We start from the raw sequence: 26,657 nt of genomic DNA on the forward strand, positions 1-26,657 counted from the left end.
CGTTACGGGATTCGCATCTGCACTGACCGAGTACCTCGTCTTGGATGAAACACAGAGGTGTAATTCGAAAATTTCAACCAAGTTTCACAATCGGAAAAGACAATAATCTATTCTAACTTAAAACTTTTCATCTCATTGCTTTTCAGGAGCATATATTTGACAAGAGGAAAGGATGACATTTTCGCACTAAGGACCGATGCAAACTTAAAGCGTACGTATTTTCTGAAAACAGAAGGTTGTTGTGCTGGTAGTTAAGATCGTGAGACCTGTTTCGCCGGCAATGGCTTGAGGCGCCATCATAATTTTCTACTTGAAATCAATTATAAGAATGATGCTGAAGCTTGTACAACATCCGGCTTCGAATATTCAAACATTAATTGTTGGTAGGGATTTAGTGGAGTGATAGCAAATCGCGAAAACGGGTATCCAGTCCACCAGCGCATATATCAGTGCGGTTAACCGCCTGAAAAACAAATTGAAGTTGACCAGCAGAACCGATTCGGAACAGTATGGGTGTTCATCAAGACGGCAATCGCCTGCGATTCGGCAGTTATGCCACGTTACTGAATAGCCACCTGCCGGCCGGAGTGGCCGTGCGGTTCTAGGCGCTGCAGTCTGGAGCCGAGCGATAGCTACGGTCGCAGATTCGAATCCTGCCTCGGGCATGGATGTGTGTGATGTCCTTAGGTTAGTTGGGTTTAATTATTTCTAAGTTCTAGGCGACTGATGACCTCAGAAGTTAAGTCGCATAGTGCTCAGAGCCATTTTTTTTTTAATAGCCACCTCTGCGAGATACCAGCTTTCTTACAGGGAAAATATACAAAATATGCGGTAATATTTTACTATGTATTTGTCTAAAAAAAAAGTGGTTTTCCATGCTATATGAATGGTGCTAACAAAAGAAAATGGCTCTGAGCACTATGGGACTTAACATCTGAGGCCATCAGTCTCCTAGAACTTAGAACTACTTAAACCTAACTAACCTAAGGACATCACACACATCCATGCCCGAGGCAGGATTCGAACCTGCGACCGTAGCTGTCGCGCGGTTCCAGACTGTAGCGCCTAGAACAGCTCGGCCACACCGGCCGGCCACAAAAGAAAATCTTGACGGGTAGTTCTCAGTATGTTGTTCAGATAAGGTTTCGAAAATCGAGCTTAAAACAGCATCTGTATGTGCTAAAAATAAAATTTTATTGTACGTTCACTTCAGATGAAAGGTGACAGTTTTAAAAAATGAATGCATATGGCTAAAAAGGGACTCTGCGGTACGTCAGTACTGCCCGCGCAGAATACCGCCGTGGCCGTCAGATGTGCAGACGGCAGGGCATGCGTGGGAAGAGCGTTGTGATGGGGGCTGCGGGCAGGCGCTGTAGGGGAAGTGCCGAGTACTGGAAGAGAAGCGCCGTCCTAAACTAGAGCCTGCACTCGCGCATTTTGCAAACATTAAGTGGAGCCCCTCCACACTTGCATGGTGACCATTAAAAAAAAAGTCACCTTTGCTTTGGTTACTGTCTAAAAAGAATTCCACCGAAAGGGCAACGGTTTATTTTCGCCTGGCGTGTTAACCATTTATAACTTTCGGAGAAGTGTCGCGAGTGGCGAATTTCGAGTAAAACCTACACATTTCTTCTGTTTCCATGTTAAAATTGGCTTCTTCTGCCAAGACACAGCAGAGTTTACTCAGATCACCTCACTAACATATGTGCAGATGCAGTTGCGAGAGAATTCTGAAACAGTGGCTTATTAAATTTATTAAGTGAGGAACTGAGGAAAAGTAACATCAGTAGCTTATGAAAAAGCACATCCTCGGTACAAAATGAACGTGTAATGTCTTCACTAATGTTGTTCAAAAACCCATAGCATTTTTCTTTTCACCAGATATTGATGGCCCTTAATAATTAGCCTTTCATCGAAAATGTGTGTAGTTCTATACGGTGAATAGTGAAGTTTTGCATAATAAGCACACAGAAAAATATACTCTACTCTTCGCGCCCTGTCATTTGCCAAAACTTCATTTCGATATCTCAAACCGTTTATGAAACATGAGGAATCTTCGCAATAACATATTACACTACTGGCCATTAAAATTGCTACACCACGAAGATGACGTGCTACAGACGCAAAATTTAACCGACAGGAAGGAGATGCTGTGATAAGCAAATGATTAGCTTTTCAGAGGATTCACACAAGGATGACGCCGGTGGCGATACCTACAACTTGCTGACATGAGGAAAGTTTCCAACCGATTTCTCATACACAAACAGCAGTTGACCGGCGTTGCCTGGTGAAACGTTGTTGTGATGCCTCCTGTAAGGAGGAGAAATGCGTACCATCACGTTTTCGACTTTCATAAAGGTCGGATTGTAGCCTATCGCGATTGCGGTTTATCGTATCGCGACATTGCTGCTCGCGTTGGTCGAGATCCAGAGACTGTTTGCAGAATATGGAATCGGTGGGTTCAGGAGGGTAATACGGAACGCCGTGCTGGATCCCAACTGCCTCGTATCACTAGCAGTTGAGATGACAGGCATCTTATCCGCATGGCTGTAACGGATCGTGGAGCCACGTCTCGATCCCTGAGTCAACAGATGCGGACGTTTGGAAGACAACAACCATCTGCACAAATAGTTCGACGACATTTGCAGCAGCATGGACTATCATCTCGGAGACCGTGGCTGCGGTTACCCTTGATGCTGCATCACAGACAGGAGCGCCTGCGATGGTGTACTCAACGACGAACCTGGGTGCACGAATGGCAAAACGTCATTTTTTTCGGATGAATCCAGGTTCTATTTACAGCATCATGATGGTCGCATCCGTGTTTGGCGACATCGCGGTGAACGCACATTGGAAGCGTGTATTCGTCATCGCCATAGTGACGTATCACCCGGCGTGATAGTATTGGGTTCCACTGGTTACACGTCTCGGTCACCTCTTCTTCGCATTGACGGCACTTGGAACAGTGGACGTTACATTTCAGATGTGTTACGACCCGTGGCTCTACCCTTCATTCGATCCCTGCGAAACCCTACATTTCAGCAGGATAATGCACGACTGCATGTTGCAGGTCCTGTACGGGCCTTTCTGGATACAGAAAATGTTCGACTGCTGCCCTGGCCAGCACTTTCTCCAGATCTCTCACAAATTGAAAACGTCTGATCAATGGTGGCCGAGCAACTGGCTCGTCACAGTACGCCAATCACTACTCTTGATGAACTGTGGTATCGTGTTGAGGCTGCATGGGCAGCTGTACCTGTACACGCCATCCAAGCTCTGTTTGACTCAATGCCCAGGCGTATGAAGGCCGTTATTACGGCCAGAGTTGGTTGTTCTGGGTACTGAATTGTCAGGATCTATGCACCCAAATTGCGTGAAAATGTAATCACATGTCAGTTCTAGTATAATATCTGTGTACAATGAATACGCGTTTATCATCTGCATTTCTTCCTGGTGTAGCAATTTAGTGGGCAGTTGTGTATGTAGTTTGCACCAAATGCAAAATCATAGCGACACCTGGTCTTCGTTGCAAACTTTTTCGAATTTCGTGCAGTGTCAAATCGCACTGTAACTTAGACCGTTAACGAAATGATGGGCAGATTATAATGAATCAGTAATATAAAACTACAAGTAAAGCCAAAATGAATTTTTTAAGCGAATAGTTCCTGTAAAAATCTTTTGAGAAAGATGCAGGGCGTGCGCCTTGATTCTGGCATCGTCGACCGGCCAGGTGGCAGATAGTGTTGGCCTCCCTTTCCGAGAAAACGAATGAACTCGCCTGGTGTTTTGGACGAAAATCGGTCACTGCGCAACGGCCACCGTATACTGCGCAGACTGTACACTACGACAGTATCTTCAAAAACTGGAGGATATTTGATAGTAATTGGTATCGTGAGAATACCAGACACGAGAGATCTTAAAAAAGGATTACTTTCACAGGAGAGTGTAAGTGGATAGCCCTGTTCGTTATCATCATTCGTTCCCACCTCCATGTTCGAGTATAATGACTTTTCTGGAGACTAGAAATCTACTCAGTAGGAATCAGCATGGGTTTCGAAAAAGACGATCGTGTGAAACCCAGCTCGCGCTATTCGTCCACGAGACTCAGATGGCCATAGACACGGGTTCCCAGGTTGATGCCGTGTTTCTTGACTTCCGCAAGGCGTTCGACACAGTTCCCCACAGTCGTTTAATGAACAAAGTAAGAGCATATGGACCATCAGACCAATTCTGTGATTGGATTGAAAGTTCCTAGATAACAGAACGCAGCATGTCATTCTCAATGGAGAGAAGTCTTCCGAAGTAAGAGTGATTTCAGGTGTGCTGCAGGGGAGTGTAGTAGGACTCTTGCTATTCACAATATACATAAATGACGTAGTGGATGACATCGGAAGTTCACTGAGGCTTTTTGCGGATGATGCTGTGGTATATCGAGAGGTTGTAACAATGGAAAATTGTACTGAAATGCAGGAGGATCTGCTGCGAATTGACGCATGGTGCAGGGAATGGCAATTGAATCTCAATGTAGACAAGTGTAATGTGCTGTGAATACATAGAAAGAAAGATCCCTTATCATGTAGCTACAATATAGCAGGTCAGCAACTGGAAGTAGTTAATTCCATAAATTATCTGGGAGTAGGCATTAGGAGTGATTTAAAATGGAATGACCGTATAAAATTAATCGTCGGTAAAACAGATACCAGACTGAGATTCATTGGAAGAATCCCAAGGAAATGCAGTCCGAAAACAAAGGAAGTAGGTTACAGTACGCTTGTTCGCCCACTGCTTGAATACTGCTCAGCAGTGTGGGATCCGTACCAGATAGGGTTGATAGAAGATATAGAGAAGATCCAACGGAGAGCAGCGCGCTTCGTTACAGGATCATTTAGTAATCACGAAAGCGTTACGCAGGTGATAGATAAACTCCAGTGGAAGACTCTGCAGGAGAGACGCTCAGTAGCTCGGTACGGGCTTTTGTTGAAGTTTCGAGAACATACCTTCACCGAGGAGTCAAGCAGTATATTGCTCCCTCCTACGTATATCTCGCTAAGAGACTATGAAGATAAAATCAGTGAGATTAGAGCCCACACAGAGGCATACCGACAGTCCTGCTTTCCACGAACAATACGAGACTGGAATAGAAGGGAGAACCGATAGAGGTACTCAAGGTACCCTCCGCCACACACAGTCAGGTGGCTTGCGGAGTATGGATGTAGATGTGACAGGGCCTTCCATATTCGTACGCAATGTCCGCAGCGTTTCTTGCAATGTTTCCGCTTCGGTGGAACTGCACAGCTGCAGCTACAGTAGTTCCGGTGCAGTGCGAGATCTGACATGCGATTCGGCAGCCAGCCACCTGAGAGTGGTCGCTGGCAGGGTCGCACACAGCCTGGGCTACCGTTGCATTGCCACGGGGTCCCGAAGACGGGGTGCCTAAATCGCCCGAAAAAGAAAGAAAAATTTAAGATAAAAAATAGTAAAATCGACCAGTCAAATAATATCTTTCCCGTATAAAAATATTTTAGCACCCGCTGCTTCGCTAGCGTACACTGTATGGTCTGCACAAATTTTTATGTTCACAAATTGCAACGTCTAACTTTTCACACTAATTACGGCTTTAGGAACATGGTGTTTTCCGAACGTACTTCTGACCAAAAGGCGATTCTGGCAGCTATGGTCGGAGGAGGCTTCGTCAATCCTGTCTTTCTGAATTCTTTTGGTGGTGTTTCCATAAAGACTTTCATCCCCTGACACACATTTCTTTGGAAGTCAAATTTCATAGATTTACCTTTAAATATGTTTAAATATAACGAAATATTTTCATAAAATTTTTCGTCCCATATTTCATCCACTGGGTTAAATAAAAAAAACCTCGTGTTTTTTTTAATTTCTAACAAAGAAACGAAATAAAATTTTCAGAGATTTAGCTTTTAAAAACACTACCATAACGAAACCTTACCCTAAAAAAAATCATCCCCTATTTCACCCCCTGGGGGTTGAATTTTCAAAAACTCTGAACCACGTATTTTTTATTTCTAACCGAGAAGATGCAGCTTTAAAATATGCTTTAGTAGTCCTTTAATAAAGATTTATTTTCAAAATAACTTTCACCCACTCTTTCACTCCCATACAGGTTAAATTTCCAAACAATGTTAAAAACACTTATTTCTTCATTTATAACCGAGAAACGAAACACCAGTTTTCGTAGTTCTAACTTCAAAATTACCTCAATAGCGACATATCTTCAAAAAGCGTTTCATCCCCAGTGTCACCCTCTTAGGGGTGGAATTCCGAAAAATCCCTTCTTAAATGATGCCCACAGTACCTCTGTTTAATGCGCCGAATGACTCATACACGAAACGATCGTAATGCGGGGAGTTAAAGATCACAGAAATGTTCTATGTAATTAAATCTGAAATGATTTAAATTTATTGAATCGTTAAAGCTAAGTTGGTAGCGACAGGAAACAAGTGACTATAGTGAATGATTAATAACTTATCAGTTATAGAATGAAAATTTCACGCTACAGCGGAGCGTGCGCTGATATGAAACTTCCTGGCATATTAAAATTGTGTGCCGAGTTTGAGTCTCGGTCCGGCACACAGTTTTAGTCTGTCAGTTCTTGGGGGCACACATGCCGTGGGAAGTCATGTACGAAAGATACTGTTACAAATTTCTTATCACCGAATTGAACACAACATTAAACAATGAGGACTACAGTGTAATAATAGTACGATGCCACTTTATCGCCAAAGTTTCCAGCGAGAAGAATCAACATAATAGCAGCTCGAATTCCAGCTACTTCTACCGATTCAGTATTAGGAAGACGAGAAACCAAGAAAATAATGGTGCACTGCACTGGGATTGATGAGAATTGCAGTGGCACAAAGACGAAAGCTAACCCACATAATTTAATTATACATCAGCAGAGGCAAAGAATTCAAATAATAATTAGAACTTACTATAGAAATGTATTATTTCGTATTATGTGTGCATGGAAAACGTGTGTTTCAAGACACCACCGTGATACACTCTACTTGCCGAGCGGTGGCTAACGAGCGAATAGAGAGATCAGTTTACATGGAAGCTTCTCGTAGTGAATGTATAGTTTCTAGTGTTCCGATTTTCCCAAAATTACAAGATCTAGAAAATTCATACTCCTCGAAGGTTATCTGCCTCAGACAAACGTTGATATACAGACTGGGTGACTGGTTTACAAACCCAGATTACCATTAAATATACATAGACGTGAGAATTGATTATGCGTCCACAGAAACGTATAGTCGATTTGAAGCCTGAGTTTTGGGCGCCACTTTTTGGCGGAACTCAAGATGCATATTGATGACTTACCTTTTGCTCTGTGGTTGTTTCGTATTTCGCGGTTTTCTTAAGATTTTGCTAACGGGAGACGAATACATTCATGCTGATGGACTGTCGCTCTCTCTCTCTAAACTTATGCTGAGCAACGGCGTTGGCAACTTCAGAGAGAGAGAGAGAGAGAGAGAGAGAGAGAGAGAGAGAGACCCGTGTAGTGTTGAGGACTGCGTCACGTGGGGACAAGTTGTCGAATCTCAAGGAAATACGCAGAAAGCAATGACTGCAGAATTAAGGAAACAATCCAGCGACACTAGTAGGAGCGTATCGACACTGGGACGAACAGCGCACGAAGATAAAGTGCTGCTGGAATTATAAAAAGAATTGGCCAGGTGCGAGTAGAATTTTCGCACTGAGGGTTCTGTGCGAGCTGTATATGTAAACTGTTCATCCATTCCGGAAATCGAGGATTGCTACGATTTTTGCCGGTGTCGACAATGATACTGGCAAGATATTGGTCTCAGGAATTCCAAGACTTCGGAGAATGTTGTAATTTTAAATTTGAAGTCTCATGAAAAAGGCAAAATAAATATTTTTTCGTATAACTACAAATTAAAATTTTTCTGACTTTTTTTTTTCCCTGTACTTGGAAAGTGAAACCGTGCTTCCTGCTAAATTTCATGATTCTAGACGAACGGTTTTGATGAATGAATTTGCAAACATCAAAATATGTGGCATAAACAATCGGATATTTGATTGCTTTGACTTAGAAGCTTCACTTTTCTACATCGCCAGGGACCATAGACTTTAATATGTGACATAAATTTCAACATGATACACTCACCTGTTCCTCAGCAAAGGATTTTGAACACCGAGACAGACAGATGGACAACTTGTTGTTGTGGTCTTCAGTCCGAAGACTGGTTTGATGCATCTGTCCGCTACTCTATCCTGTGCGAGCCTCCTTATCTCTGAATAACGACTGAAACCTGCTGAATCCGGTTACTGGATTCATCTCTTCCGTCTTCCCCCTACTGTTTTCTCCCCCCCCCCCCCCCCCCCGTCCCTCCAGTGCTTAATTCGTGATCCTTCAATGTGTCCTATCAACCGATCCCTTATTTTAGTTGTGTCACTCCGAAATTTTATCCAGTACCTCCTCATTAGTTATGTAACCTACCCACCTCATCTTAAACATTCTCTGTCGCAAAACATTTAAAAAAACTTTTATTCTCTCTTTGTCTAAACTATTTATCATCTATGTTTCACTTCCATACATGGCTACATTCCAGGCAAATACCTTCAGAAAAGACTTCCTAATACTTAAATCTAACCGGCCGGTGTGGCCGAGCGGTTCTAGGCGCTACAGTCTGGAACCGCGCGACCGCTACGGTCGCAGATTCGAATCTTGCCTTGGGCATGGATGTGTGTGATGTCCTTAGGTTAGTTAGGTTTAAGTAGTTCTAAGTTCTAGGGGAGTTATGACCTCAGAACTTAAGTCCCATAGTGCTCAGAGCCATTTGAACCATTTGAACTTAATCTATATTCAATGTTAGCAAATTTATCTTCTTCAGAAATCCATTTCTTGCCATTGCCATTCTACAGCCATCGTCGGTTATTTTGCTGCCCAAATAGCAAAATTCCTCTACTACTTTAAATGTCTCATTTCCTAATCTAATTCCCTCAGCATTTGACTAAATTCCATAATTCCTTGTTTTGCCTTTGACAGTCATCTTATATCTTCCTTTCAAGACGCTGACCATTCTGTTCAACTGCTCTTTCAGATCCCTTGCTGTCTCTTGTCAGAACTAAAACGCCATCGGCAAACCTCAAAGTTTTTATTTGTTCTCCTTGAACTTTAATTCCTGCTCCAAATCTGTCTTTGGTTTCATTTACGGACAACTAAGTGATCCTATTGCGGTTCAGCTTTACCGATTGTGGTATTTGGGGTGGGGGTGGGGATTAAGTACGAAGGGAAAATGGAAAATTTGGTAAAATTTCACAGTCAGGAGAAAGATTGCTTTGAAAATCGTTCAGTTGTAAAAATAAGCTGTCGCAGATCAAAGATCAGTCTGTATTAGAATATAACCATGAGTTAATTGAGTATACCCAACGAAAGGGACTAAATGTGACTGTTTCGGCTAAAGCTAAGTCGGAGAATCAGTCGTAAGTGGCATATAGAATGGTTTGCAAAAGCGAATCAACTTGCAATTTAAATTTATTCCTTAAAGGTGCTGTAGAGACTGAAAGACTAACCAAGAAACTGGCCTGTGTTTTGAAACGGTTGAGAACATGTACAGATTTTTTTTGCTAGCAGCACACTTTGGTGGTATGGTTTTTCTTGTTACCTGAGTTGATCTAAGATAACATACAATCCAATGTGTTAGGCTGGCAGATAGAAACCATCTATACACTCAAGAGATTCATTAACGTTCTTAAGGCTCTGACAAACATAATTTTTAAGAATAAGAAATATAATAAACAAAGTGTGGCTGTAGGTCTTTAAACATGGCCTTCTCCTTTTTGAGATTCGATGTAAACCATTAGAAAGAAGTAATACACCACCTAAGGCCTTGCAGTCCGACATTATGGACATTTGCAGCTGCATATGGCATTTTTCAGGAATGGCTTTGACAGAAACAAAGATGGAAAATTGGGGTTTAACGCCCCGCCGTCGACAAGATCATTAGAGACATGTGTCAACTTGGATAGGAAAAGGATGGGTTAAGGAAATCGCCTGTGTGGATTCCAAAGCACTATCTCAGAAGTTACTTCACACCCAATTTTAGTGGAAATCTCAGAAGATCCCAATCTAGATGGTTGGATGGATGGCTGGAGATTCCAATTGCTGTCATCTGGGATGTGAAACCAGTGTCTTACCACTGTGACATACCACTCGGTTGCTCTCAGAAGAGACTAGCATCGAAGGATAGTGCAAAAAAGTACTTGACAAGGCTGCCAACATCTGTGAAAGATGGGCCTTTGAGTGCAAATTGCTTAACCAAGTAATTAAAGCAGTAGAGAAGCACTTTGACGAGCTTTGTGAGGACGAGCTGACAGAGCCCGTAATGGGATGTAAATTACTAGTAACACTTATTTGCAAAAACACTGAAGAGCCAAAGAAACTGGTACACCTGCCCAATATCATATAGGGCTCTTGCGAGCACGCAGAAGTGCCACAATGTGACGTGGCATGGATTTGACTAATGTCTGAAGTAGTGCTGGAGGGAGTTGACACATTGAATCCTGTCCATAAATTCGTAAGAGTACGAAGTGTTAGAGATCTCTTCTGAATATCACTTTGTAAGGCATCCCAGATATGCTCAATAATGTTCATGTCTGGGGAGTTTGGTGGCTAGTAGAAGTGTTTAAAGTGAGAAGAGTGTTCTGGAGCCACTTTGTACCAATTCTGGATGTGTGGAGTATCAAATTGTCTTGCTGGAATTGCCAAAGTCCATCAGAATTTGCAATGGACACAAATTGATGCAGGTGATCAGATGGGATGCTACAAAGTGTCACCTATCAGAATCGTGTCTAGACGTGTCAGGGGTCCCATATGAATCCAACTGCACACGCCCCAAACCAGTACAGAGCCTTAACCAGCTTGAACAGTCACCTGGTGACACGCAGGGTCCATGGATCATGAGGTTGTCTCCATGCTCAACACAATTTGAAATGAGACTCGTCCGACCAGACAACATGGTCCCAGTCATCAACAGTCCAATGTCAAGTGTTGACAGACCCAGGCGAAGCATAAATCTTTGTGTTGTGCAGTCATCAAGGGTTCACAAGTTGGCCTTCACCTCTGAAAGCTCATATCGATGACGTTTTGTTGAATGGTTCATACACTGACACTTGTTGATGAACCAGCATTGAAATCTGCAGCAGTTTGCGGAAGGGTTCCACGTCTGTCAAGTTGAATAATTCTCTTCAGTCGTCGTTGGTCCCTTCTTGCAGGATCTTTTTCCATCTGCAGAGATGTCGGAGATTTGATGTTTTACTGGTTTCCTGATATTAACGGTACACTCGTGAAATGGTCGTACGGGAAACTCCCCAATTCATCGCTATCTTGGAGACGCTGTTTCCCATCGTTCATGCGCTGACTGTAATACCACATTCAAACTCGCTTAAATCTTGACAACCTGCCATTGTAGTAGCAGTAACCTATTTAACAATTGAGCCTCTTTTTTTCCATTAATACACGCTCACCTGGAAATAGATCGGGTAGAAAGTTGAATGAAGGGTAGCGGTTTTAAGGGCAAAGGGAAAAAGTGCCAAGGCAAGAGCCAAGGGAAAAAAAAAACCGCTGTGATAGTTGGGTTGAATTGTAAGAGCAGTAGTGGTTTTCTTGCTGTCTGCGACAGGTCATGCAAGCATAGGCTTTGTTAGTAATTCGTGTAATGGGATTATGCGAACGGATACCTTCAACATTGTGCAGTAGTGTTATTCGGCGACTGCTGTTCGGTGCCGGTGTTGGCTTCTGTCAGTGTCAGCAAACCTGTAGCAGTTAGGTTCATTGTCGTTTAGTGTCTGATAGGTCACATATATCGGATTCGCAGTGTAGGGTAGTGTTGGTGGTTTGTTTGTGTGTTAGCGTGTGAGCTTGTCTGTTTTCCTGCTGTAGCCTGTTTGTCGGCTTCAATAACAGCTGACATGTTCAGTCAATGTAGCTGATATGCAGGGGCTTGCCTATGTTGTCGCTTGTGGGTATATGTTAGCTTGCCATAGGTAGTTATGCCCTAGCTAGTAGAGTCTGTGCCAGACATAGTCGTCTTATATAGGCGTTGTCGACCGCAATGTCGTATTCTGTCATTTATGTATCTCTGTATGTGAATACGCATGCCTATACCAGATTCTTTGGCGCTTCGGTGTAAATACCTGGTTTTAAGGAATCAAGTATGTTATCCACTCGTACGTAGCAATATAAACTTCTCTCATATCTGCCACCTGTGTTGAAGTTTTTAAAAATGAAGTACTAAAGTTTTCTTGCCAGCTTTATTTAAAGCCATCTTGATGTCTTAAACAGGATCTATGGCTGAGCATTCTTTTTCCAAGCTAAAAATATTTTTTAAAAAGTTATTTACATTCACCGGTGAGTCAGGAATGGTTGTCTAGTTTGGTAATACTCTCTGTAGGATAAATGTGCTGTGAATGATTACAGGCTTGTTTAATTGGCAGGAGAGTGTAACACAAATGTTGGAAAATGTTAACTGGCATAATTCGAAGCAGTATACCATGTCTCTCCATAAAACATGCTCTGAAAACTAACTCATCTTTCAATGTAGAAACCACAAATGTTCTTCAGCCTGCTACATGATATCCCGTAGAGATCGTGCTAATAAAATTATGGAAGACTGAATTGCACTCGGGTGCAGAAGCATTCAAGTTATGTAAAAAAAATGAAAGAGCAGTGACATTTATTTTTTATAAAATAATGGTCCATTTTGCACCTACAAGAATGAAGGAAAGCCCATTTAAGTAATATAAGAATTTGGATCATTAAGCAAATATTGTTTATTGGCAGTTTACTGCTTTACATGAACACTGAAACTTAAGTACTTCTTCGAAACCATCTATTCAGTATTGCTTTGTCTTCCAGTACTGCATTAGATATTATTTGACTTTCTGTGACATTATTCAGGTTTTTAATTAATTAGTTTTTTGTGGTTTTTTTTCTGAACATAATATTGCCATACTAGGTAAATAATGATTATCGTAAGAAGTAATTCGATTTGTATTTAATCACAATGTACCTTGGATAGTGTGAAGTATTTGTTATGTGCAATGATGTAATGACAAATAGCTATTTCACATAAGGATAAAGTGGGGAATTTTGTCAAATGTTACGTTTTGCTTCAACAAAGTATTTTTAAAAAAATAGTGCGTTTTAAATTTTTCTTTCGTATACCAGAATTTTGGTTTATGTCTCTGCTGACAGGCTTTCACGACTGTACTTATGGCCCTGATTGAAGAATGAGTGGTTTTGTGACAAGATGATCTACTGGGATCCACTTGAGTTATGGTACTGAGAAGTTCCCGTTGTAGCTTTACTTCCCAAAGCAAAAAGTCAATTCATACTTTACAGAAAACATTTCACAGAAAAAAGAGGAAAAAAAATTAAACTGAGAAGTTAAATGGAACATTAAAAAAGTTGGACTCAGATGTTAAACAGAGCATTAGCAGTTTGATTGGCTTTATCGTCAGTAGAACTGATGTACAATTTTTGAAGTAATTGTAAGAATGAAGGGAAAGGCAGGTAATATACAATATGTAAAAAGAGCCAAGAGGAAACCAATGCCTGGATTTAAAAGGAGTAAGGAAGGGTGCAGTCTTTTTTCTCTTCTGTTCGACCTGTACTTCAAAGAAGCAGTGACAGAAAGAAAAGAAAGGTTGGGGACTAGAATTAAAATTAAAGATGAAATAATATCAGTGATCAGGTTACCTATGGCATTGCCGTCATCAGTGAAAATGAGAAAGAATTACAGAAACTGTTGAATGTAATTAGCAATTTGCTGAGCACAGAGTAGGGATTGACGTTTAAGGAAAGAAAGAAAATAATGATAAGTAGCACAAATGAGATATGTGTCACCTTCAACATTAGAATTGGACCTTGAAGCAGGCTAAGCAAGAGGACTTTTTCTGCCTGGACTGTTACTAAATGTATTTACTCAACATGATCACGTCTGTCTGTTTATTATGCCATTCTCAAGTGATAAGTGTAATACACTCTGTTCTCAAAATATTGACAAAATGATTTTCAAAAGATCAATAGCAGCCCAGGGGGGAGAAATATTGTCCCAAATAATTGCAAGACTGAATGCAAGTAAATATAGTGGAGAAATTCTAGTCATAGACTAGCATTGATACTTAATGTATTCATTTATTTGTTTGCAATATTCAAAGTTCTATCTTCCCCTACAGTTTTTACCCTCTACAGCTCCCTCTAATAGCATGAATGTTAGTCCTTGTTGTCTTGACACTCGTCATATCTCCTGTCCCTTCTTCTCATGTTTTTCACGTTCCTTTCACAGCCAACCCATGAATCACTTCCAATCATGAATCACTGTCCTAAATCATAATAAATTAAGTCCATAAATTTCAGTATATTGTGCTTCACTAGTTAATGTCCTTTCTCTGTACATACGAACCGTAACTTCCCGTCTCAGACATTCCCACTGTATTTCTGAGTGTAGAATTGTCAGCAAAATAGCTGTAAACAAAGAACTACCACCTAAAGGTTCATACAGAGAGATGAGTAGTAATGACTGAAATCTTCAAATACCAAATGAAGCACAGGAATGTCTCGTTACAGTGTTTGAAAATGTACTATTCAAATGAGTAGAGGCCTGCCTATATTCAGTGCACCATCCACATTGAGACATTACACAGATTTGGTCCATATATTTCACCTCTCTTTGACAAATATGGTTTCTACATTCAAGAATTTGTCAAATGAAACATTCTCAGAAACACCCCTACAAACTCACCCATACCATACTATTGTGATGCCTCAAATAGCCATTAATGATCATATACTAAAATAAAGAGACTATATTTAGACTTAAAAAATGTTCACTAGAATAATTTCTTAGGAGGCTTGGTTTGGCATGTATTGAACTTGGAACAATCTCCTTGCACTGACGTGAAGACTAAGCCAGCCTCTTTAGCCGAATTTTTCTGCTGTCCTGTGGAAATATATTCTGTGATAATGCAGCTAATGGAAATGTTGTGCGATGCGTACAACACACTCACTTAAAAGTTACTGCTTAGTGGGACTAAATTGAAATGCAATTTATGGAGTAACAATATGAGATAAAAATATGATTTCTGCATAGATCTTACCTCATAATCTTGATCCAGAATTAGGCTCTGTTCCAGTTCAAATGATTTGAACAGGCTGCCAGCAGGCATTAACAAAGAAATATGTCTCCATCACTTCTTATCATGGCATATTTCAAGTTAATGTCAGTACCATTGAGCCTTTATGGCAGAAAATACACATCTGAAAGGCACTACTTGGATTTGAATGGCCATGTCAAGTAAATTGTTTTTTTCTGTAGTAAAGAATACATAACATAAACGAGTAATATGCACAGTAATGCCTTTCCATTTGGTGTAAGAAGCGAACTAAGACTTCATTCAATGAAATTGTTTTAGACAGTGGTTGTTACCCAATGTACTGCATTTGAAACTAACAAATGGTGAAAACACTTGAGAGTTGTAAGAGAATAAACACCCTCAATAATTTAAGAGTAGTGTTCATAGGAATATAAACTTTCAGGTTTTAATATGAATTCAATTTCAGTTGTATGTGCCTGTTGAATACTTCCAGTTGTTGCATGTGAATGAATTTAACGTATTGTGAAGAGCGTAATGTGGTATGATGAATATTGTGTAAATACTATATGTGCATGTCCACATTTTTTACATTCATGTTTCTCATGTTCTAGGTCAGAAGGAGGTAGCAATCGAGCTGTACAAGAAGGGCATATCTGAGTTGGAGAAAGGGATAGCAGTAGACTGTCTTGGAGGGAAGGGTGAAGTGTGGGAACGAGCACAGAGACTTCATGAAAAAATGAAGACCAACTTGGCTATGGCCAAAGATCGTCTTGATTTCCTGGGTATGTTTACAAACAAATGTTATGTTATATATATAACTGTGAAGTGACAAGTATTCAGTCCTCCTTAAGAATTGTGTGACACATACTGTTCCTGTCCATAGTGGAGTCTTTAAATGTAGTGTTCATTTAAAATTTTGAAAACGTTGTTATGTAAAACTACTGTTTTTTCCCTATCAGTGATTTTTATAACACAGCAGTGAGAAAATAAACGAACTCACTAAAATGGTTTTTTGTTGTTGTCTTTGTCAAATTTCGGCACCAAAAGGACTTATTTTTGATGTTGTATAGCCTTGCCAGTCCTGGACCAGTTTTGATTTGCCTTGTCCGCTTTGTGATATCAATATTTTGTTATATCTGTTCACCCATAATATTTAACTATTTGTTTCATGAAGTTCATCTTTTTAAATTGACAGTATAACATGTTTGTATTATTGTCTCCTGGTTGCTTCTTAGTTTGAATGGTTTCTCCCTGACTATCACTTGCAGAATTTTCATAAAATTTCTTTGTTCTCTGTTCCTTAAACTGATGTTGAACAGAAAGCCAGATGTGAAAATTACCTTTATGCACTACATTTTACTTACAATTTTTGTACCTAAGTTATTTTTTTGTCCCCAACCCTCACCCTTTTCTTTAAGTTGCCTCTCTGGAATAATTTCATAGGTTATTTACATTGTTTAACCTATAATATGATTTTACCGTGTGTGTGTGTGTGTGTGTGTGTGTGTGTGTGTGTGTGTGTGAGGGGGGGAGGGTGGTCCACCTTTTGTTGTAGGCATTGGAATGTCTCATTTTTTTAAGATTTTAAGTAAATCCCAGTGACCAAAGGTTTGTGCAGTTCCTTTTAACAGAGCAGTCTGTACAGGAAACTTAGCCAAACTGGGCTATCAGGAGTAATCTATGAATATTTTATCGACCATCTAAATTTTCTTTCATGTTTGAAGCTGCAACCAAGCTATCAATCCATGTTTCCAGTGGCATACATTCCTGATGGAGGCTGTAAGCGTTAGTATCATGCCACATTCCCTGTTGTTTGCTGAATGAACTAGTGTCATGCCATCGCTATGCTGGATTGGCCAGCCACATGTTTCCATAGGTCACCCATAGGAGCCATGGGGGGCGGGGGGGGGGGGGGGTGTCACATGTTGGTTACTGCTGGCCATGCTTCAGGGAGTAGAGGACAGTTTAGTCATTTTAGAAAGTGACTAAACCTAAGCTGTCCAGCTTTCAGACCAGGCAGACACATCATCGCCACCTCCTCCTGTTTCTACTCTCCTTGATTGGCCACCAAGTAGCTCAAACCACCTACTCTTCTTCATTTGTTCAGCTACCACCAAGATGGCAGATGCCTCCAAATTCTGGCCTCGACAAACCCTTACATAAGCCATAATATCAGAATAGGATCAAAGTTTACACGGGCTAAATTTCTTACGCCTGTGCAATTGGGTGTGACAATAATTTTTACAAAGAGTTTAATTTCATCGACTGACACTACCCATCTTTGTAATAGTGGAAAAACATATCTTGGAGATCAATTAATGTAAATTTAAGCGTGCAAGACATTTCTAGTCAAGTAAGGGAACTTAGGCATTGACATGGTGGCATTTTGCTGGTACAGTGTAACCAATTTTTACTTGCCTTCACATTCTCTTAAACACACAAAAACAATTATTCAAGTGTTCGTATGTATTTATTGGTACAGTGTGGTACTACACGACTCAAATGGAGCATTTTAGTGGGTATTCAAATTATTTGAATTTCATTTCTGTTTTTATAAAAGAATACTGAAATTTAAGAAGGAAAAAGCATGTGTTGAGCTGCATAATTAACGATTTAAGATGATTTCCAGAACAGTCAAATAAATGAGTCAGCTTATTTAATTTAATTAGAGTATCTTAGTATAATTCTGTTTTTATAATGTTTTATTTCTTTCCTTGTTTCTTCATAATCCTCAGAGTTTGTGATTTTTGGTTAGGAAGTTAGGTTTGTTCCTTCAAATTCTTCAGGCAGTAAACTGTTAACTCTGAGGAAGTTAAAGAGTTTCTTTTTGAGAGCCCCCTACATTTTTCTCCCCATACTGAAACAAAATTTTCAGTTTTTATTGTTTCTTTTCCCCCTCATTGTCGAGAGTCTTGACTTAAAAAGAAATTGTCGAATTTGTTTGGAAATGTAATTATTATACATTTTTAGTAGTCTGTAGACCACTCTGTTTGCGAGAGAGATCCTTTACAAATGTGTAAATATATATTTATAAACAAAAAAGATAATTTGAAGTTAATATATGCTAGAATGTATGTATTTTCAGTTACACTCTCCAAAGTACCTCTGTACAGAGTACTCGGATGTGTGGAAAGGGAGGCTGTCAATTTAAAATCAAATTGTGAGATTGTCTGCATCACTATTCAGACTCATCAACATTGTAGGTTCCTTTTCTTTCCCCTGTCCCAACCCCTCCCTCATCCATCCAAAATTACATTACTCCTATGTATGTCAACTCCTGCATACCGTTGTTGTTGTTGTGGTGGTATTCAGTCCTGAGACTGGTTTGATGCACATGCTGCATGCCCTCGGGAAAAATTACGGCTGTAGTTTCCCCTTGCTTTCAGCCGTTCGCAGTACCAGCACAGCAAGGCCGTTTTGGTTAGTGTTACAAGGCCAAATCGGTCAATCATCCAGACTGTTGCCTCTGCAACTACTGAAAAAGCTGCTGCCCCTCTTCAGGAACCACACGTTTGTCTGGCCTCTCGACAGATACCCCTCCGTTGTGGTTGCACCTACGGTACGGCCATCTGTATGGCTGAGACAGTCAAGCCTCCCCACCAACGGCAAGGTCCATGGTTCATGGGGTATACCGTCTGTTAGTTTATTTAAAAATGATTTTCTAGTACATGGAAAGATTTGGGTATAATAGTTCAGGGGATAATACTACAGTATGATAGAAATGATGACAATGACAACAACAAATTACTTATTGTTCAGCTACTTCTCACTCTGTGCACCAGCAAATTGTAACTTCTGTCGTCACATTTAGTTTTTGTCTCAGATGACCTACCAGCATTCTGCTACTCACTATAAATAGTGTTTATAATTTAATAATATGTCTGACAGTTTTTGCTGCTCACTTATTTTCAGCATCTAACCATGTAGTTGTCTTACAGTTACAGGCAACATAGCAAATATATATGGAATTTTGTTGTGAATACATTAAGTGATGATACATTATTACAGTGTATACTGTTATATATAAATTTTTTAAATTGTTCAGCATTGAATTAATATTGTCACTGGTACAATTAATATGCATAAAAAAGGCATGAATTATTTTCTTGACAAAATAAGTCAATGTTTGGCATACCTGTATGTTCTAGAAGAAGAAGATGAGAATTATGACCACCCTGCAAGTTGGTGCACTACAAGAAAGGTCAAGTATGGGCAGTTGTGTAACATATCATTGGGTGTTGCCCATAGGGCTCTGTTTAGTTTAGGAAATGACCATATAGATTAGTATAGTAAGTGGAATAGCTGATGATTTTTCAGGCATAACAACATTTCAACTGCTTAGTGATTAGTTTGCATAAGTGATGGTGTTTCAAGCTTTCTAGTTTAATACTTGCTTTTGTTGTTCATACTTTCCCCATTCCTGACATGCAATACACAGAGAATATGGTGTTTCAGTTAAGTTATAATCAGTTAATAATGTTTTAATCTGTGTTATAATATTTCTTTCAGAATGTTATGATGAAATGCATTTTTATACTCTTTGTAGAGGTAAGTAGGTGACATTTGTAAAGCAATTGGGTACTGTATGATTTTCAAAGAATTTAGCAGTTTTCTAGAAAGCTATGTTATTTCAGTCTCAATCCAGTTGGCTTATACCACACAATGCAAGTTTCAGTGATAAATCGGGATGCATGGAACAGCATGCATACCTAATATGTTAAAAAACGCGACATATAAAAATGCAATTTTCTGGTGCTCATACCTCGGGTTCTGTTGGTGATAAGAAAGTAGGGTCATATGTTTTGGGTAGCCCTTGGGCTAGGGACCATTTGTAAAACCAACAGAAGGATCATCTTTTTGTAAGTACCCTACATCACAGTGCAAAGTATGAATATTGCACACTTCCCCTAGCTTAGGTGAATCGAGCAAATCAGTTGGTTCTTTTTGTGTTTGATGTGGTCTTTGGGGCACCATTAGTTCATGGCCAGTTTGTTGGAAAATCCCAGGAAAGAGTTTGTACTATGTTTTTGCCTTCACCAGCGGGCAAAAAACACAGCTAAGAAGTCCAACAAGATTGCTGTGCAGCAGATGACCAAATTTTTTGTGATATATTCTTGAGAGCTCAGCCTCGAACAATATTGAAAATTTTCTTTATATCTCTACCCATTTCCAAGATAAAGAGGTTCAAATTTACCCTACTTGTACATATAAAATATTTGCCTAAAATCCAGTGTTGGGCAAAAATGTAGCTACAGGCTGATGTAGCACAAAGAAATCATCCGGGAACCCCATGCTGTAGTATGAAGCACATGCGTTTTGTTTTGTTGTTGTTGTTGTTGTTTTAGCATATAAAATCCAGTCTGAGAATAAAATTGATTTTGAGTGATTTCAATTTCACATGTATAAACTGCTAAATTTTAGTGATCAATGCAGTTTTTTTCATTATGAGTTACCTGCCTATCTGCAGCAAGGAAAATCAGGGAACCACCAAAAAATGCTCCTATCGAGCACAAAAATGTGAATATGTTCCTTTTTATTAAAAAAAACCTCGACTGAAAAGCGGGGTGCCAGCTGCCTCATTGTACCTACCTCAACACATTTAAAAATTTGCCCAAAAATTTTGGCATGCAAACATATTCACACTTTTTTATGCCAAGAGAGTGGCAGTGGCAAAGAGACAGGAATTTAATAGATACTGGAATATAGTAGACAATGGTTGTTTTATAGAAAGAATGAAGGAGACAATGAAAGTGTGAGAAAAAGAGATGGACACAGTGGCAGTGGAGTATAGTTCACAGTGAGAGAACAATGCTAGGAAAAGAGAGAGAGAGAGAGAGAGAGAGAGAGAGAGAGAGAGAGAGAGAGAAACACTGCCAGGGGGAGGGAAGAAAGAGGAAGTTGAAGTGGATGAAGCAAGTGATAATGAGATACAGAGTAGAGAAAGCAGCATTGGGAAGGGACGAATGAGATAGGAGTAAGAGAGAACAAGAGGGAGATAGTGAGAGATAGTAGAACAGATGTAGGGGATTGGGGCTATGACGTGGGAGACAGTTACAGAGATATATATAGAGAGATAAGACAATGAGTTCAGCTGAATGAGTAAATGAGAAGGGCAATTGGGAGTGGATGGGTATGGGAGACTTACAATGATGGACCAGTGGGTGTGAATGAATTATAGTTACGGGAGCTTGTGGAAGTTTGAGGTGAGTTTCATGTTTGAAAAAGTGTGAATATGTTTGCATGCCAAATTTTTTCGGAGAAATTTTAAGGGTGCTGAGGAAAGTAGGATGAGACAGCTTGTATACCACTTTTCAGTCAGTATTTTAAATAATAATAATAATAATAATAATAATAATAATCATCCAATTCAATCACTAAATGATGTGGCCTCTGCAAGTCGTGGATTCAGGTAGGCTTTCAGCAGTCCTCTCCAAGTGGAACGGTCTTTGGCAGTTCTCTGCCAGGTGCTACCAGTGATCTTCTTGATATCTTTGTCCCATCTATCCGGTGGTCTTCCTCTAGGCCTCCGATGCTCTCTTGGACTCCACTCCAGTACTAGCTTCATCCATCTGCTGTCTTTTCTTCTCACGACGTGGCCAGCACACTGCCATTTCAAGGAGCCTACTGTCTCTAAGACGTCCATAACCTTCATCACAGACCAGATGTCATCTGCCCTTTTCCTATCCTTTCTTGTATAGCCCAGCATTGATCTTTCCATGGCTCTCCGTGCTGTCCTAAGCTTCCTTTTTGTAAATGAGTTCAGTGTTCATGGCTTGCAAACATACGTCAGCACAGGAAGAATGCATTTATCAAATACTGTTTTCATCAGATTTACTGGCATTTTTTATCTGAATACTGTTGAGTTCCTTCCAAATGCTTGCCAGCCACGCTTGATGAGTCAATAGATTTCTGGCCTTACATCTCCCTTCATATTTTTCATATTTATAATCTGGCCAAGGTTGATATATTCACTGACTTCTTCTAATGGACTGTCCTTGACTTTCACATCTTATAAATAAATGGGAACATACTCACATTTTTTTGTGCTTCGGCAGCAGCATTTTCCCCGCAGGTTCTTTTAGACTCTCATCTTAGTTTGAATACTATTATAGCAGAGAAAATTTTCAGAATAATATGTTATAAAAATTTTCAATAACCATGTTAAATGGTTTTGTGTAGCTTTCACTGTTGCAGTATTTCATTATTTCCTATATAAGCACTTATTTGACTCTCTGCTCTGTTCTCATCATTGAGTCAGAATTGGAAGACTATGGTCTGTCGATGTAAATTACTATCACTCTTTGCAGTCGACCACTTAACAGTAGTTTAACACTAAAGCAGTTACAATGTCATTTCTAGTTTTCTTTTTTTTTTGGGGGGGGGGGGGATATCAATACTGAAGGAATATAAGCCGTTATGAGGCTCTGTCAATTTGTATACAAACCTGATCAATGATAGCTTGAAAATTTTCATGTATTTGTCAGTTCTTCAGTTATTTATCAGGAGTTGTACTGCGGAAAATTTATCGGTATTCTGATGACAACACAACATCAATAAAAATGGACATATTCTCTGTTTTTTTTCTCTTTGTTACACTCTTTGTAGGGTAGATGGAGGTTCATGACTCCATTGCCTAAACTTCCTTTTCAGAGAGGCAAAGAAAGGGTGTGTTGTTAGTCAAAACAGAAGATGCATTACCATTAATTTTTGTATGTATGTATGTATGCTACAGTTTGTTACCCAGAATTCGTATAGATCAGTGAAACACCTTGAGGCTTCCGGATTGTATATTTTTATCTGTTAAGGAGTCTTGACAGGTGTCTCTTTGGGCACATATGTGTACATTATGTATGAGAGTGTTTCTGTTCTGCTGAAATCCCATGTTACAGATCATTCATGTAAAGTACCTTCCAATGGTTTTTATTTTAATAACCTTGCCAAGCATGCAGAGTGAAGTGTATCTACAATGAAGGAAATTAAAAAGAAAGTGGAAAAGAATTGCTTTGTATAACACCAAAAAAAAAGAGGTGGTGCATTTCATCTGTTGGATGAGAAATATGTTGTACAAAAATTGGAAAAGATTGTTAACCGAAAAATCGCTAAAGATATTTCCTTTTGTAAATTAAGAAGCTGTACGAAGTTTCTTTCTGTAACTGAAATCACTTGCTGTGAAAGAATTACTTTGTGCTGTTTGGTTTTGAAGCATCACCCTCTAAAGTGTTCAAACTGTTGAGTTGCCTAACCAAACGTTGTTTTTATATTTTGTGCAAAGATGAGTCTGATGCAGCTCTCCATGCCAGTCCATTCTTACTGTGTCCAGCATCCACTTACCAACAAGGCTGACTGCCATGCGGAGGACCCAGGATGAATTCCCAGTACTTTAAGGGGCTAGTTGACTGAGTAGTAATGGCCTTGGTCACAAAAACTGACAGTAGCCAGGAGGGTGATGTGCTGACCCGTAGCCCCTCCATACTGTATCCATTGACACCATTGGCAGAGGATGACATGGCATTTGATCAATACTGCTGGACCTGCCAGGATCTGTGAACAGCTTGTGGTTACAGACACTGAAACCACTTCTGCAATCAAACCTGGGTCTCCCTCAACAGTTCCTTCCCCCCATCCTTCCGTCAATACCAATATTGACTAAGCATTAAATAATGAAGCTCTAATGATATTCTGTTATTAATATGGCCATGCTTCATGCATGTTCATTATTTTTAGATATTAACTTCACCAAAATACTTCTTTGCATACAGTAGTAATTCATTTCTATGTTTCATCTGCAGAATACATGGCACCTGTGTTAGTCAGTCAGCTAATTCCATTACCCTTGTAATAGTACCCATTGCAGATAAGATAGATTTTTATGTAAAACACTTTACCCAGTCACTATATGCAGGTGCATATATTAGGCTATGCAGATTACACAGAAATAATAGGTGACAATTTTTTAAAATTTACTCCAACATGATGCAAATTTTCTGTAATGTATCTCGTCTGTGGTCACTCGTAAGTATTAATGAGAAAAAAATGAGGTGTGTTTTTACTTTCTTAGGTTTGCTAGTTAAATTTTTCTCTCCGTTTTATTTATGCATGCCATTTTTATTTATCACCATAACTTTACAGACAGTGTCGATGATAACACTTTTTGATGTCACCAAACTCTTTTATTATCTTATTATTCTTATCACTAATCAATTATGTTATCATCTTAATTTTTTGTATTTCTTTATTTGCTGTTTGCATGTTTACAATAACATTTCAGTTTAAGTTTGATTTTCATTTGTCTTTTTAGTTGGGCTGGTACATCTGAAACAACTGGCAGTAACGCCAGCCACCACAGCTACCGAGAGGCCAGGTCGCAGTCCCCGAACACGGTTGGCCTCCCATCCTCCTACCACAGCTTTGGCCACTCCTGCCCTAGAGCCTCTTCTCAATGGAGGCCCTGGCATTGCCACAAGAGTCAAGCCCCCCATCGCCAGTCCCTCGCTGCCTCCCTCTTCTGGCAAGCCTGCCCCCTCTGAAGGTACACGTCTGACTGAGGCAGAGCACAGTTTTACCAGGGCCACACCTCACGCTAGTGGAAATGTATAACCATGCTTAATATGCTTGTGCCACTAACTCCTGCATAGCCTTTCGTACAGCAAAATTCATTTAATAAATACCCAAAAGTTGTTGCTGGGCTGTAAATAGTCACTTGAATGCAGCTAAGTCTGATGTGTCATTTGATATTATACAAATTAAAATGATACATTAGAACTTCTTTGAGATGGTACTCTGCTTGTCAGATACTCCAGTATAATTAGGCAGTGATGTAGCAAGGCAATACTTCATCTGGTTGGCAGCTGTCTTTTCCACCATTTTTGAATGCCCAAATCCTTTTTTATAATTTTTACTTTCATAATTTAATGTTGTGTAATAAAGTTCATTTTGTTTTTATTTTGGCATGTATTTATCTTCACACATGTGGCTAATAGTAACTTACAACAAAGTTGCATCAGTTGAGAATTTAGGATGAAATATAATATGCACATTAGGATATATCAATATGTCACCCAACAGAAGAGGTGCAGACAAACTGACAGGAGCATAGAAAGAAGGAATGTTGAATAACTTAGCTTTTAGATAGGCTCCTTCTGCAGAGAGTGCACCCCCCCCCCCCTCTCGCTGTCTTCTGGATTTGAATATATATAATCTCCCTCCCTCCCTCCCCACCCACCTCCCTAAAGTGTGTGTGTGTGTGTGTGGGGGGGGGGGGGGGAGGTGGGGGGGAGGCGTGCGCGCGCCTTCTCTACACACAATAATTTAGCATAGTCACTATGCTTTTGTGCCATATTTGAACCCAGGTATCAAAACCAGTGCGGAAATAAATCTGGGTTTTGCTTCTCGATTTTAAAGCTGTTTCAACCTCGTCCACGTGGAAAGAGTATTGGGTGAAGAAGTCTCATAATGAAGAAATGGACACAGTAGACAAACTGTGCAGTGTGTGGCAGACAACATCTGTCACAGATGCCAGTCTAGAATGTGCTGAGGAAGTGGTTTGAGGGGAGGCATGCTACAGTTCAGTCAACAATTTTAATCATTCTGAGAACAATGTGTCCAGAAGCAAGACCTTGCTTTTTTTCAAATTAGTTTTGATGCCAGGGTTCAGCTATGATGCAAATGTGCACAAATGCTTGGTGACTGTGTTGAACGATAATGTTGTATAGAGGACAGTTCAGCTAGGATCAGTACCAGTCTCTCTCTCTCTCTCTCTCTCTCTCTCTCTCTCTCTCTCTCTCTCTCTCACTCACACACACACACACACACACACACACACACACACACACACACACTGATAAAACAAAATAATAATTTTGTTTGTTACAGGGAAGCAAACTGATATGTTCTGTTGAAACTGGGTGTCCCATCATGAAAGATGTGATAAGAAGTATTTGTTTGGGCACATTCTTTTTTTTAAAAAAAAAGGGGGGGGGAGAGAAGAGAGAAGAGAGAGAGTGAAATACCAGAAAAATGTGTCTAACAACTTGTAGGAGGGGCCCTCAGTATATGTAGTACTCGGAAGGAGTTTCTGTTTCAAAGCTAGGCAATTTGTTTCTTTCTATGCACCTGTCCACTGCTTGGTGCCTTCTCTGTTTTGTGACCAATGAATTATCCTCACATATGTATTGTAACCAATGACTTATTTTGAAGCATAAAGTTTCACAATTTGCATGTATGAAACTTTGTTACCACTATACTTCTTTTTATTGGTGTTGATATTACTAATTATTTATTAATTTTTATTACTGTTGCTGTTAACTGCTATAAAACCATATCCTTCATGTAACTCAATATTTGTCACAGACAGAAATGCACTGAAAACAGTGCTCACTTATATTTTGTTGTAAAAACAGTCTTAGGTTTCAGATTTATAATTTATTACATTTCAACTTGGCAGAATTTCATTAGATAATCTGAAAGTGCACAGGGAGGACAAAATTATAGATACTATCAAGACAATG

The 26,657-nt window shown here is 39.8% G+C and overlaps 1 protein-coding gene across 2 annotated transcripts in view; it reads left to right on the forward strand.

The window, feature by feature from the left end:
* The window catches only part of LOC126468076 (spastin), a 504,043-nt gene that overhangs the window by 422,815 nt on the left and 54,571 nt on the right, over positions 1-26,657 (forward strand). Inside the window, exons 2-3 of one of the 2 annotated variants that reach the window (XM_050096521.1) lie at positions 15,762-15,932; positions 24,449-24,679. In XM_050096521.1, the coding sequence (XP_049952478.1) occupies positions 15,762-15,932; positions 24,449-24,679 (402 nt within the window). The remainder of the gene's footprint in view (positions 1-15,761; positions 15,933-24,448; positions 24,680-26,657) is intronic. The other variant, XM_050096522.1, reaches the window with a different exon arrangement.

This window comes from Schistocerca serialis, chromosome 1 (assembly GCF_023864345.2).
Source record: "Schistocerca serialis cubense isolate TAMUIC-IGC-003099 chromosome 1, iqSchSeri2.2, whole genome shotgun sequence".
Classification (NCBI taxonomy): Eukaryota; Metazoa; Arthropoda; class Insecta; order Orthoptera; family Acrididae; genus Schistocerca; species Schistocerca serialis.